This window comes from Chiloscyllium plagiosum, unplaced genomic scaffold (assembly GCF_037043375.1).
Source record: "Chiloscyllium plagiosum isolate Xiang-an unplaced genomic scaffold, Cpla_swu_hap1 HiC_scaffold_6, whole genome shotgun sequence".
Classification (NCBI taxonomy): domain Eukaryota; kingdom Metazoa; phylum Chordata; class Chondrichthyes; order Orectolobiformes; family Hemiscylliidae; genus Chiloscyllium; species Chiloscyllium plagiosum.
The window spans coordinates 88461463-88476992 of NW_028270144.1; the positions used below are offsets into that span (position 1 = coordinate 88461463).

A 15530-nucleotide genomic window follows, 5' to 3' on the forward strand; every position below is an offset into this window, starting at 1 on the left:
CAAAGTGTGAGGTTGTCCATTTTGGAAAGACAAATAAGAATGCGGAATACAGGGTTAACGGTAGGGTTCTTAGTGAGGTGGAGGAACAGAGGGATCTTGGGGTCTATGTTCATAGATCTTTGAAAGTTGCCACTCAGGTGGATAGAGCTTGTAAGAAGGCCTATGGTCTATTAGTGTTCATTAGCAAAGGGATTGAATTCAAGAGTCATGAAGTGATGTTGCAACTGTACAGGACTTTGGTTAGGCCACATTTGGAGTACTGTGTGCAGTTCTGGTTGTCTCACTTTAGGAAAGATGTGGAAGCTTTGGAGAGGGTGCAGAGAAGATTTACCAGGATGTTGCCTGGAATGGAGAATAGGTCGTACGAGGATAGGTTGAGAGTGCTAGGCCTTTTCTCGTTGGAACAACGAAGGATGAGGGGTGACTTGATAGAGGTTTATAAGATGATCAGAGGAATAGATAGAGTAGACAGTCAGAAACTTTTTCCCCGGGTGCAACAGAGTGTTACAAGGAGACATAAATTTAAGGTGAAGGGTGGAAGGTATAGGGGAGATGTCAGGGGTGGGTTCTTTACCCAGAGAGTGGTGGGGGCATGGAATGCGCTGTCTGTGGGAGTAGTAGAGTCAGAATCTTTGGTGACCTTTAAGCGGCAATTGGATAGGTACATGGATGGGTGCTAAAGCTAGGACAAATGTTCGGCACAACATCGTGGGCCGAAGGGCCTGTTCTGTGCTGTATTGTTCTATGTTCTATGTATTAGTCAGGAGTAAATATATAGGTTAGGGGATGGGTCGCTCTTCGGAGGGCTGGTGTGGACTTGTTGGGCCAAATGGTCAGTTTCCACATTGTAGGGGTTCTAACCAAAAATAATTTTTGTCAAATGTATGCCATCCAGGGAACAATTATCGATATCATACCAAATGGGCAAACTATTCTCAGAATTCAAAAAGAATGGAATACTCCCTTAAATATTTGGCAAGGCAATCTTTATCTCTTATTTCTAAGACAGCTTTGTGTTTCAGCAGCTAATGTATTTTTAAAACCCTTTTTATTTGCTTCACATCTTGGGCCAAAGAACATTTTCCATTTTCACTCAACTAAAATATTACAATATCAGCTATACTTGAATATCCATTTCAAAGTTGGTCTTCACAAGTATCACCAAATAGGATTAATTATGCATCCTTTGGGTCCCCAAGCCTCAACCTTTAGCATGCAGTTCACCATAATAAATTTCAATTGGCCTTTAAAATATCTGTTATTTGTAGAGTGTTTCACCATTTTGATTGATTCTAATACATTAGAACTAGCATGTGTTAATGAGTTTTGAGAAGATTTGTAGCTCAGGTTAAGGTTCTGAATGTAGGTTTGCTCGCTGAACTGGAGCAACCTACATTCACTATTATCTGTTCTTACGAAAGTGCATAACTGCTTAATTTCTTTTTAAATGTAAGATCATCTGTGATGACCTTGCATAACCTATTGTGATACTAATATAATTTTTGCTTCTGCTTCACTTGTGTAAACATCACAGATTATATCTGCATTCTGCCAACATTTTTGTTGGTAGCACAACAGATATAAAATAGTAGATGTTATAATGAAAACTCAATGGAAATAATCTAAAAATGCATCTTGAAGATTTCAAGTTAAGAGATTGTCACCACTTCCTTTGGCAGATTGTTCCATTATAGAATTGTCCACGGGAAGAAACATTGTTGATGCATTGTATTGGGGGTAAGAAGTGGTCTTTTGCAGTTTGTGTGGATGGCTACCTCATGTTTTGTCATTCCCAGAGGGCTCAAGGTACATGTTCCTGCTAATTCCCACTAATCCATCCCATATTCTGTTGAACATACCAGTTACTCTATTTTACTCCTTTACGCAATCAAGGATTTAGATTGGAAACCCTTTCAGCAAGAATACAGCACTAGTGTACGGGAAATACAGAATCATGCAGTATATCTTTGGATCGCTTCAAGGTTATTTATATCTCTCAACTTATAGTATCTCACAAAGTGAAACTTAGAATTGAACAAACTAATGTTCAGCAAGTTATACATCTGATATTTTAGTTGCAAAATCAAAAGATTCTTCCTCAGAAACCTAAAGCCTCATTTCTTTGGCTACGTGATAAGATTGGTGATTCAAGCTTGAATCTGCTTAATCGATAAGCCAGTAGGAATCCTGGTTTCCAATCTTAAATTTGCCTACATCTTATTTGTAACAAAGTGGTTTAGATTCCACAGTATCTCCATGTAGAAGATCAGCATGCATCATAAAGATGCCTGAGAGTTTCCCTTTGTGGTTTCAAGACCACATTTCTGGATTGACTACATTTACTTTCTAAAGATCTGGGAATTTGGTTCAAAGTAGAGATTCAACTGGGAGATCTTTGTCAAATTCAATTTTATAGAGTAGAAGTCAGATTTAGACCTAGAATAAATAGTCTTTAAGTTACAATGGCCTGTAAAACCATGGTAGTTATCATTGCCTGAAATTCCTTGCCTGAATGAAGTGTTAATTACAGTAGCAGAGAATAAAGTTAAAAAAGTAATTCAAAGCTCAATGTAAGGAAGACATTTTAAATCAGACAGTAAATAAAAAAAGCACACAGTGTGAGGGAGACTTTGCATGAGACAGTCAGGTGTTGAATAAGTATATTGAGAATTTAGTTCAACGTGGGAATTCAATGCAATGGAAGAGATGCTTTAACTACGTTTTACTGCAAGAAGACAAACCTCCAGAGCAGGAGATGAGTGGGAGAGGATAAAAGGCACAGATCAATAGACTCACACATCAGAAGACCAACAGTAGTGTAAGTGCAAGGTAAGCTGCTAATTGGAGAATAGGATTCATGACTATTCCTGGTTTTTAAACTAAAAGTAAAATTTTCAGATTGTGAGAAAGTCTCTGATCTTTGCTTCTCTTTTGTCCTGAGAAAAAAGTATAAGATTCATATTGGCATTAAAACAATAAAAAGTGTGAAGAATTAGGGATTCAATTGTACAGGGCAGAAATATTGAGTAAGTAATTAATTAACTAATCAAAATACAATAGTGATGGCACTTCAGGTGTTGCTGCACCTTGTAGGAGCTGCTGAGCGCCAAGGTGATCCAAGATGAACATATCTGTAATAAGTGTTTGCAACTCAGGAATTTGAATTTGTATCGAGGAATGAGTGAGTGTTGCAGAAAATGCACCACATTATGGTGTGCGAAAGTCACTTGGACACTTGCTCCAAGAGGTGGTAATACTCCTCAGATTATACCTTTCAAAATGTGTGTGAGATCAGGGACAGGAGGGTGCAACTGCAGATAAGGGATCCAGAGGTTAGCATTCAAGCACTGTTCAACAGTTAAGAGGTTCTTACAAGCTGTGTAGATAAGAGTAGGGATAGCAGGGAGGACGAAGATGAGCAAACTGACCACAGCACCATGGTACATCAAACAATTCAAACTGGGATTGGAAATAGGATCAAAAGTAGAGGTCGTGATAGTGTAATTAGGGGGAACATATACTGTCTACTACAGATGTGAGTGGTAGTTCCAACACTGTGTTGCCTACCCAGACCCACTGTTAACAAGAGAAACATAGCAAAGAGGATCGGGGTAGGTCATGCTGCCCCCTTTGAGTCTGCTCACCATTCAGTGTATCGCCATGGCTGATTGTCTAATTTAGATCTCTGTTCCAGTTTCCCTCCCCTCCACCCCACATTCTTTCAGCCCAATAGTCCTAAGAATTATATCTAACACCACTTTGGAAACATTCAATGTTTTGGCTTCCATCACAAACTCAACACTCCATGGGAGAAGAAATATCTTCTCATTTCAGACCTAAATGACCTCACCATATCCTGAAACTCCCGGACTTGCTGATTGTTGGGAAGTTTTCAAAAGCCAACAATGACTTAAAAAAATTGAAGATGAAGGAAGTAAACTTAGAAGGTAATCTAGCAAGCAGCACAAAAAAGGATAATAAAAAAAGTTTCTTTAAATGTGCAAAAAAGGCCAAATTCAAACATAAGCCCCTCGGAGAATGAAGCTGGGGAAATGTGGAATCAGGAAATGACAGAGGAATTGAACAAATACTTTGCATCGGTTTTCAAGCTAAGAAACAATAATAGCATTCCAAAAATACGAAATACTCAAGGGCAAAGTGAGGAAGGGATGGGACGCGGTTACATGAAGTGAGGCCTTGAAAAGATCACTTACCTATCATGAGGAAGAACTGTACACTTTTCACAAACGTGCACTTTATTACAGATGGATTTTAAGTTATTGCATGCTTACAGTTTAGATTCCAACATGCTGCTTGATGTAGATATGTATTACTTACGATTTGATGTTCTCAAGTGCCGCCTACGCCCAACCCGATCTAAGCCAATGGGTGTGCTTTGGGAGAAAGTGAAAGGTCGAAGTCTGGCAGAGACAGCTTTGTATGGTGGTACCTGATGTGAGGGAAGGGGTGGTCGAGCAACTGTCTGAAAATAAACAAATATATTATTTTAGGTTTTAAAAAACCAACTCCGCTCATAAGTAGAGGTATAATAATTGAGCTAAAAGATTAATTTTATAGATATATGTTCAGGAGAAAGTGAGGACTGCAGATGCTGGAGATCAGAGCTGAAAAATGTGTTGCTGGAAAGCGCAGGTCAGGCAGCATAAAGGAGCAGGAGAATTGATGTTCCTGAAGAAGGGCTTATGCCCGAAACGTCGATTCTTCTGCTCCTTAGATATACGTTCACTTGAGATTTCAATGTGATATCATTTTGAAGTTGGTTTGAAGAGAGTCTTTCAAGCTCAAGGTATATTATTCAATCATTTTAAGATTGCAATGGTTTACATTATTTCTTACTGAATCAAGAGTTAGAAATCCGATTACCAAAGGATTTGTATTTCTGTTATATTCATAAGTTGAGACTTAATGGATAATAAAGTAGATTTAAAATTCCTAAGAATCCAATATCAGAGCTTCCTGAAGTGGAGATGCAAGCTCTGAAGGAGCAAATGGCCTCCGGGGGACTGAGTTAGAACACCTGCACCCCTTTCTAACGCACCCCTGCTCTCTGAATTCTCACCGAAGGATTGCAACTACTTTCAAGCCTCAAAATGGGAGTCAATGGGGAAAAGTTTGGGAAGCACAGTATATGGTATATACTGTAGAGACTGTTAAATTTAAAAACATATTAAACTTGTTTCAATAGCTGAAAGGATGACACAGATTTCATTTTAAGACTTACTGTAAACAACCTGTTCTGTTGCTGTAGTCCAGTTATACCTTAAAATACAGAATAGAACTTTCCTTTTTACTTCTACCATAACTGAAACACTCACTTCTTAGGTATAGTGAACTGTCTTAAGTGGTTTCTTAATTTTCATTCCAAAGTGATTTTTCACTACCAAAGGTTTGCTTTCCTTTACTAGCCTTTTAATTTTTAACTCCTGACTGTCTTCCACTGACATCATTTCTTCCTGGTGATTCTCTCTCTAGTGAGAACAAGGCAAACATTCCAATCTCCTTTTAAACCCTCAACTTTTGTCATTTTGATCAAGCAGGGAGCTCTCACCGACATTCCTATACAGCAAACCATAGAGTATTTTCAGTTTCTAGCTGTTCCCCTTCTTCCCAATTCTGCCCAAGACTGATGGAGAGTTTCAGGGACACCTTAGAAACACACTTTCCCAGTCAAAGCCCATTTCCACAGCAAACGAAGATGATGTTGCCATTTTCTCCAAGTGTGAACATCTTATCTCTTCTTTGCAGCAAACAACTCAGATACACCTTTCAATTTTTAACAGCCACATTACCTCAGCACTTTGTCAAACTGTCTTCAGAACACGACTCATGACTCCCTACATTTCACTCTAAATTAGAATGAGAGTTGTAGAACACAACAATCTTATAAATCTCATCTTTGTAATGACACTGTAGGTAAACAAATAAATCAACATTGCCTCTGCCAATATACCTGATCTAAATATGAACATTTAATTCCAGGTAAAACGTTAATGCAGGTAAACTGATGCTGCTATTCTGTTTGACATCATTAATTTGCTTAAAATAATTGCAAGTAATGCCATGTTAACAAATTTTATATTGACATAAAGGTACCCTGGCAGCATATCAATGCATGGCTGAGCCTGAAAAGGGCTCCTAATAAAATAACACAGCTAGTTATTAAATTCTCTCAAAGAAAATTCTTACATTTTTCTGATATAAAGTGAAGGTAACTAGGAATACTTTTTGTGACACACCAAAATCCCATTAATAGCCATCTATCAATCCCACCTTTTAGGAAAGGTAAGGGAAAACATTTAGATTTTTCCTTGATAGATCATTTATATTTGGAGGAACACTAAACAGAGAAATGACTGAAAGACAACAGAATTAGAGAACTACTTGGGAATATCCAATGCTGCATCAAAACACTCCAATTTTATGATGCAAATGTAATATTATTTAGGTGCAAGAAGGTAATTTAGGTTTACTTTCAACACAGACTATTAACTTAAATCTGTCAGACTCATATGTACAGCATGGAAACTAACCCTTTGGTCCAATATGTCCATGCCAACCAAATGTTCTAAGTTAATCTAGTCGCATTTGCCAGCATTTGGCCCATATCTCTCTAAACCCTTTCTATTCATATACCCATCCAGATGCCTTTTAATCTCCTCTGGCGCGTCATTCCATACATGCATCACTCTCAAATGTGAAGAAGTTGCCCCTTTGGTCCCTTTTAAACCTTTCCCTGTTCACCTTAAACCTACACCCTTTAGTTTTGGACTTAACTACCTGGGGAAAAAGGCCTTGATCATTCACCCCATCCATGTGCCTCATGATTTAATAAACCTCTCTAAAGGTCACCCTCAACCTTTGACACACAAGGGACAAAAGCCCCAGCTGATTCAGCCTCCCCCCTCTCGCTCAAACGCTCCAACCCTGGCAAAATCCTTGTAAATCGTTTCTGAACCCTTCCAAGTTTCACAACATCTTTCCTAGAGCTGGGAGACCAGAATTGCATGCAGATTCCAAAAGTGGGATAACCAGTGTCCTGTATAGCTGTTACATGGTATCCCAATTCCTATATTCAATGCACTGACCAATAAAGGCGGGCATACCAAATGCCTTCTTTCCTATCCTATCTACCTACGACTCTACCTGAAACTATGAACCTGCACCCAAAGAACTCTTTGTTCAGTAACATTTCCCAGGACCTTACCATTAAGTGTGTAAGTCTTGCCCTGATTTGCCTTCCCAAAATGCAGCACTTCACATTTATCTAAATTAAACTCTATCTGCCACTCCTTAGCCCATTGGCTCAACTGATCATGGTTCCACTGTAGTCAAAAGGCAACTTTCTTTGCTGTCCACTGCACTACCAATTTTGGAGTTATCTGGTGTCAAACTTATTAACCATACATCCTATGTTGTGTTATAAAGTGGAGGTTGACCCCTCTCTCAGAAATAAAACCGAAACATCGAAAGAGGAATACCTCGCCCTGTATTTTGTAAAAACAATGTGAAAAGTGGTGTAACCTGCTTTTCAGAAACTTCTAGTAGTTAAATAAAATAAATTCCTGACACTCACTTTAAAATCAACAAATAACAATTTATCTAACTCTAACCATGAACAAATTAACTGAACTATTAACAAGCCGAATAAATCCCTTCTAACTACTAACTATTCCTGAATAAAACAAAATTCTAATGGTATGCTGTTCCAACAAATACAAATCCCACTCATTTTAAAACAAAATAGAATTTAGTTTCCCAAAATTACAGCCAGGTTACATGTCTTCCAGAATGTTCTATGCCTTCTCTATCAATTACTTTATCAGGAAAATTCACTGATCGTATCGGTGGTACCATTGTTATTTAGATAGCGTTTTTGTCTAAGGCATAAAGGATGCTGAGAGAGTCAGTAATTCTCTCGAGCAGAGGTCTGTTAACTCTGACAGATGGCATTAGCTTGGGGTCTTTGTCCAACTGCCCCCTTCTTTAATACCCGTGATGACATATCAATTTTTTTGCAATAAGATTGGTCTTTTGTTGTGAAAACCATCAAATTTAAATTTAATAGTTTTTTGATATACAAGTACTTAGGTTCAAATTGATTGGCTAAATTCAAAAGACTGTTTTCTTGGTAAAACTGCTGTTTGGTCTGCTAAAAATGGCCTTTCAATACAAATGTTTCCATTTGGGTTCTTCCCGTGCTTACAAGCTGCTACTCGCAGACATCCATTGTAAATCTCCAAGCACAGCAAAAACCCCATCTTTTGAAGGGACCACACAATGCTATTCCTCCCCCCAGCATTTTATAAACACTAAGTTGAAACAATTCACATCCAAATCACGTACACAAATGAAAAAAGTCAGTGGACCCAGCATCGATCATTATGACATACAGCATTGGTCATAGGCCTCCACCTCAAATCAACCCACCATCACATTCTGTCTCCTAGCTTTGAGCCAATTTTGAACCAAGCTGGCTAGTTCTCCATGTATTCATGTGGTCTAACCTTGCTAACCAGTCTACCACGTGTTAAACGCCTTACTGAAGTCATGTAAACAAAATTCTTCCTCGTTCTGAAATTAGAAAAAATTTACATAAAAGGTGTCTCTTGTAGTTATAAAAAAGAAAATATGAGCGGAGAGCTCTATTCAACAACTACTCTCCACCAAACCCATTCAACTACAATATCACCAAACAAATCATTCAACTCTCAATAAATCCTCACTGTGGGTTTGCTTCACTGTGCATTCAGCCTTTGACTTGCAGTGCTGTGGTACGCAATACAAATCCATGCAGTAATGCTCTTGCACAATGCCAATTACTTCAGTTTCTAAATCCTTGGAAACAAAGCAGATTGAAACATTGCACCCTGTGTACCGTTTATTGATAAACTGTAAACCTCTAACATTGAAAATGCAATTAGTGATTTCTGAGAGCTTTTAGCTAACCATCCACACAAAGAAAAAGAATTAACACTGCACTTCTTAAATGCTACATACAGCTTAAGAGGCTTTAAAGGGGGAAAAAATTGCTGAATATTAAATATTAAACTAATAAAGCACATTAATTTTGTTCCACGTGGTAATTCTCTACCCTGCAACAATCTCTTCAATTCTCTGGAGGAATGACTAAATAATCTTCAATCACACTGTCTGTCCTCCAGTACTTTACAGAATTGATACTTTTCCTGTTGTTAGCCAAATTGGAATATTCAACTGTACAATGCATTACATTCAAGTTCACTTTCATACAGTTTTCTTCAGTGAAAATTAGGTAGCAATCAGGAGCTGAGTCATCAATATGCATTTTCCTTCTGACAAAGGACTTGGAAGCCAACTTTAAAATCTCAAATGCCATCTGAATTAAGGTAATCAACGCAGTATAGAAAGTAAACCAACTTTCAAGAATTTCTGATCTATAAAACTCAAACTCTTCAGATATTTAATTTATTGCATCAACTTTCAAAAACAGTGTCTAGGTCCATATTTTTGTGTCAATCTTCTGCTCTCTGCCTTGTGTTGCCAATTAGTGCTGGGCTATCTAGAGATGCCAATCGTCTTCCAGCATATTTTAATCTTTAATACATCATATTTCAACCTAAACAGTGAATGGTGGCAGGGCATATAGCCATAACACCTCATATCGAAACCAGGTCATTTAATATTCATGCACACTTGCATATTTTGGTCACACTTGATAACTAAGCAACTGCACCCCAAGCTGGAGGAACATCATCTCATTTTAAACTCAAATGCTGAGCCCTGAAAGTAGAAAAAAAATCAGAAGACGTACATATTGGTCCATTTTGATGACACCACTTATCGCCACCAGTTTCTTATTAACATGGGTTTGCTCTCATCCAAGCTGACCTGTTTTCTACTCTCACCTACTATTAGCACTATTCTACTACAGGTCAGGTATCCATTATTTATACATCTGAAAACCAAAACGACCCAAATACCGAAAGATGTTTTCGGTAGTGGACCCGAACAGACCTTTAGACACACTGAGTTCTGGTTCTCTGGAAAAGAAAACTTTGCTTGTCCCAAACAGACCCAACAGATCTTTCAGCCAAGTTTTGTTCCCCAAAAGGGCCAAATTCAGCACATCCAGAGGTCTGTTTAATTCCTTGGGAAAGATATTTCACTTTTGGGACCATTAGAAGATGGAAAAACTTTCACACAACCTTAAAAAAATCCCAAACAGATTATAGTGGACCCAAAAACTGAAAACACCCTTTGTCCACTAGATAAAGGATTCCCAACCTGTACCATTAGCACTCACTTCTCCTTTGGCCTTGTCAACAGCATAAACCTGGTCACTTTTCCAAACCCTACCAGTTCTGAAGAAATCATATCAGGCTTGAAGCATTAACTTTGGGTTCTTGCTCCACAGATGCTGCCAGAGTTTCTCCAGTAGTATGTTTATGGCAGCTCCTCAGTGTATTATTGTAATGTTCTCAAAGCTTTATGGTCAAGAAAGTGCAAATATTCAACTCAGTGCTAGGCATTTAACTATTCTTAAGTTAAAAGGAAACTATTGTCTGTGCCCATCACACTGCAGCACACCTACTTCCTGCCTCCATACCTGCAAACAGAAAGTTAAGATTGGAATCACTAATGCACAATCTGAAAGGGTGGTGGAATCAGATTCCATAGAAACTGTTAAAAGGCATAGTTTTATAAGCACTTGAAGATAGTTAATTTTGGGGTAATTTTCAGGGTTTGGGGGAAATGAAAAATAGTTTGGGACTAAATTGGCAGATATTTCACAGAGACAAAGTTACTATGAGCTAAATGGCTTCTATTTGTACTCATTATGTAAAAGTACCAGGATTGGCTTTAATGATTAGAGTGGGGGGGGGAATACCAAAGGTTCCTTGCCCACAAATGACAAATTCCTTCCAATAGTACAAAAAAAAAGGTGCAGGTATAGTATTCATGCTAAACATTTTGCCAAATTATCAATAGAAGGAATTTTGACTCGTATTTTGTCCAATATGTTTCCTCTACACAAAATCTGCTTTACTAAAATCCAATTCCCTCAAAGTTTTTATTTTCTGTTCCATCATTTCACCTTGAAAATGAACAACTTTCTGATTAGGGGATCTCAAATAGCCCCTTGCTTCAATTTGGCTAATTACATGCCACTTCATTATTTACTTAAATTCCAATAACACTTTATCTCATGAATTTGCTTACCTGTTGTTGATAGAAAGATTATTAAATTAAGTTCAATACCAAAAGAGATAAGAGCAGAATTAGGCCATTCAGTCCATTGAATCTGCCCTGCCATTCAATCACAGCTGATGCATTTCTCAATTCCATTCTCTTGCCTTTGCTCCTTAACTTTTGATCTCATTACTAATCAAGATCTCATTACTAATTCAATGACATGGCCTCCACAACCTTCTATAGCAATGAATTCCAATGATTCTAGCTGAAGAAATTCCTCATCTCAGTTCTAAGGGGTCAACCCTGAACTCTCAGGCTGTCCCCCCAGATCTTAGTCTCTTCTACAATCTTCTCAAGAAAAATCTTCTCAAAATCTGTTCAGACCTCTCAGTATTCTGCATGTACATTTGCACTTACTTGTACAGATTTTCTTCAAAACAAAATCAGAGTCTTATGACAAGTTTGAAAAGAAAATTCCAAAATATTGCAAAGTTTTCACACTAATCTTTCTGGCGCACCTCTCTCACACTTCAGAATATCCATATCAATTTCAACATGTGGTAACCTATGATATATTACTACCATTAACTTTTTCCCTTTCTAAAAACTGAGGGAACATTTGTGCCAATTGCTGCTTTACATTCAGTAAATGCACTTTTTGTTCACCGATACCATATAGAGTTTTGGAAAATTTCCAATTCTCATCAATATAAACATTCACCACACAGATAATTTAAAACCAATATTTTGCTATTCTTATCCTAATACTGAAAACATGATGCTGACTGTTGGTGTACTGAAAGGAGACTTCTTTTAGGGATACTTGGCATATAATAAGCCATAGTAATCTCAATAACCTTTCACGTGACTTGTATTTTAAATTACATGAATTATTTACCAAATGACACAACACAACTGTATACACGCATCATGTTTGCTATCTGATTTCCAGATTCAGCAATTTTCAAAACTGTTACATTAGTAAAACAGTTCACTATAAGAAATTGGCAAGAAATTAAAGTGCAACTCAGAAAAGCAAATTTATTTAGGCATGTCATTTTTGGCAAAAACACTGAAGAAGTATTTGCAAGAATATGAATAGGTGATTCAGAACAGAGGAGAGCAAACAGCTCACATTCCTTTCCAGAGTTTCTTGAAGAACTGAAACAAAGCTTTCAGCCAAAGAAGCAGGCGAAGCAGGCAAAGCAGTAAAGTTTGATTTTGATGCAGCAAAATCTTACTTGTATTGTAAGAAGATCCACTATTTCTTCTGAGCGATTATTCTCATAGATACTGGCACCACCAATTACAGAGATTGGCCTCCTTTTTGGATCTCTGTGGAGCTGAATCCTGACACATTTCTCTGGTTGGGAGTCAACAACTGTGACTTCATTCTCTGCAGTGTCAATTTTTTGAGACTGAATAGGCAAACCGTTCTCTGGGATAGAAAACTTTGTATTAGCGAATTGACCATAATCTGAAAGAGGTCGTTGTCGTTGCCTGCTTTTCCAGGAGTTCCACCTTCTTTGCCCAACCTTTAGTCCATCTGTCTTTTCGTCTTCTGTGGAAGGGGGTTGGTTCCTCCATTGATCTTCAGAAGAAACCTTTCAAATGTGAACACTGAGTGTCATCATTCTGATTAGCATTACTTCTTACAGAGTTACAACATCTAGGTTTCCAAACATCAGTCGACTGATACCGGTAATAAGAGGCAAAGCATTTTTTTTTGGATGCACAAATATTTCACTGTTAAAATTCTGAAATAGTTAAAGACAGGTTTATAAATACAAAAAAAACATCATAGGATCCGCTTGATATTCTGATCTAAGTGATTATTGGTATGACCCGCACACATTATCAACATCAGTTGCATTGAGCCTAATTGCAGCACTTCCACCACTCCGATGAAATTAGATGTGCCACTAGTAATTATTGAATTGGAGTGTTTACAGCATTAGTGTGGCTCAGAGGCCAAATCCCAGCTTTGAAGTGTTTTACTTGAAAATTACATATGGGTTAAAAAAAAGGGCAGTTACTTATTAACTTTAAAAATAAATACTATCCATATGTTAGAAGCCTTTTAACAGTTATTAATATGAACATTTGTTGAGGCTGAGGAGGGACAAAGATCTATTTTTTTTAAATTCCTTTAAACCATTTCAATCAAACTCATTTCTTTTAAATCCAGTTAGTAACTAATGAATGCATATGTGGCAGAAAAAACACTGAATAAGACACTAAAACTAACCTTATTGACTAAAATACAACAAAGAACTGCAGATGTTGGAAATCAAACAAAACCAAATTGCTGGAGAAACTGAGCAAGTCTGACAGCTTCTTTGGAGAGAAAGCAAATTGATACTTTGTAAATGAAAGCATCCGCTTTCTCTTCGCAGATACTGCCAGACCTGCTGGGTTTCTCCAGTAATTCTTTTTTGTTGCAACCTTATTTATCACAGTGCTTACCTCATGGTCAGGCAGAGTTACTGGTGTCCTGCACATGCACTGAAATACCACACAGTACTTATTAACAGTGGTCATTTGGATGCTGATCCTTTATCTCTTCTTTTTAAAATATTAAAACACATCAACCTTCTGACAATATTCAGCCACACTGAGCCAAGGTTTGAACATTATGACTCATGATGCTGATTCCATTACTGTACTTTTACCTCTGTACTGTTCAAGACTTCAAAGTCAGATATCTACTGCACACTGATAACAGTCCATGAGCTACTCTGCACCATGCATATCAAAATACAAATGTAAAGATTTGCAGCAGAGTGCCTCTTGTAATTGGTGGAGAATTGTAAATTAAAGCCCATGACACACAACATCCCTCTAGTGTGTAACCTAACTCCACAAATCATCCTCAATGTAATGGTGGATATAATTTATTATTTATCATTTATGGCTTATCACATCCCTGTTCGCAGAAGTAATAAGATTCAATGAAGTTCAATCCTTATATGTAACCACTGGTATTTTGCAAATGAAATTTAGTCAAATATATAAAATAAGCATATTGTGCATAATGATAGTGAATAATTAAAATATTCAAGTGTTCAGGTTTTACATCTAAACAGAACACCCAACAGCATCCCCACACAAACCCCTCACCTCCCCATTTTATGTATAGAGTTTTGCATATGTCATGGGTCAACCCTCTCTAAATTTCAAGTCTCCAAGACACACATTCTCCCAACAAAATCTCCACTTATTAATATACTGAATATTAAGATGTAGAAAAGAATGGCAGATTTTGTTTTCTATGCAGCACTTTTATAATTAGTAACAGCTGAAAAAAAAACAGACAGAAGATCACAACTTGTACCACAGCTTCGTACAAATTTGCATGACTGCATTAACCACAAACTCCTATTACATTGTGAACCCAAGAAGCCCTAATCCAGTTTTGCAATTGCAAAGTTAGTATCTGTCGGCCCACAAGGATTGGCCAGAACCTACCCCAAAGTGCAGAATCAATCTCCTAGGGATTAGAAATAAAAATACTTCCCATTGCCTGGTCACTTCAATAGATAAATCCAATGTCATTGCTCAGAGACAATCCTTGATCCTGGTGCAAATAAATCCTGTTTAGCAGGAAATAAAACTTTTGAACATGGGCAGTGCCTTACTGCAGCATTAAGTTTCAGATTTTAGAGGAGGCAAGGGAGGTTTTCTATATTTAATGCTTACTCCTTATGTTCTGCATTATTGATCTATTTGCAGATGGGATGGATTTAAGTTTGTATGCATACCTAATAGCCGTATGCAGTGCTGTTATCTTGAATTAGGGTTATAACGCTGTTTCTGCAGCCCATTTCAATGGCTGTTAGGTTTGTGAGGGATAAGTATCATTATTCTGCCCATATTCAACATTTCCTGTGATTAGTTGTGTTGTGGTGGGAGCAAGTACAATATCACTATTTAAGAAACATTTAGACAGGTACATGGACGGGTTGGGGAGGAGGAATATGGACAAGCAAACGGGACCAGTTTAATTTTGAAAACTGGGTGGTGTGGGCAAGTTGGGTCAAAGTGCCCGTTTCCATGCTGCAGACCTCAAGGACTCAAACTTAGGTCGACAGAACTCAAACAAGGAAATTAGAAGATTAGATTAGAAGATTAGAATTCTTACAGTGTGGAAACAGGCCCTTCGGCCCAACAAGTCCACGCCGCCCCGCCGAAGCGCTGCCCACCCATACCCCTACATTTACCCTTTACCTAACACTACGGACAATTTAGCATGGCCAACTCACCTGACCTGCACATCTTTGGACTGTGGGAGGAAACCCGAGCACCCGGAGGAAACCCACGCAGACACGGGGAGAACG

At 37.9% G+C, this 15530-nt stretch overlaps 1 protein-coding gene across 5 annotated transcripts in view; it reads right to left on the minus strand.

Annotated features, from left to right (window-relative positions):
- The window catches only part of LOC122550755 (spermatogenesis-associated protein 13-like), a 243508-nt gene that overhangs the window by 55015 nt on the left and 172963 nt on the right, over window positions 1-15530 (minus strand). For 4 of the 5 annotated variants that reach the window (XM_043691967.2, XM_043691966.2, XM_087988183.1 and 1 more), the window contains 2 exons: window positions 12435-12797; window positions 4339-4483 (listed from right to left, as the gene is read on the minus strand). In XM_043691967.2, coding sequence (XP_043547902.2) covers window positions 4339-4483; window positions 12435-12797 — 508 coding nt within the window. The remainder of the gene's footprint in view (window positions 1-4338; window positions 4484-12434; window positions 12798-15530) is intronic. The other variant, XM_043691970.2, reaches the window with a different exon arrangement.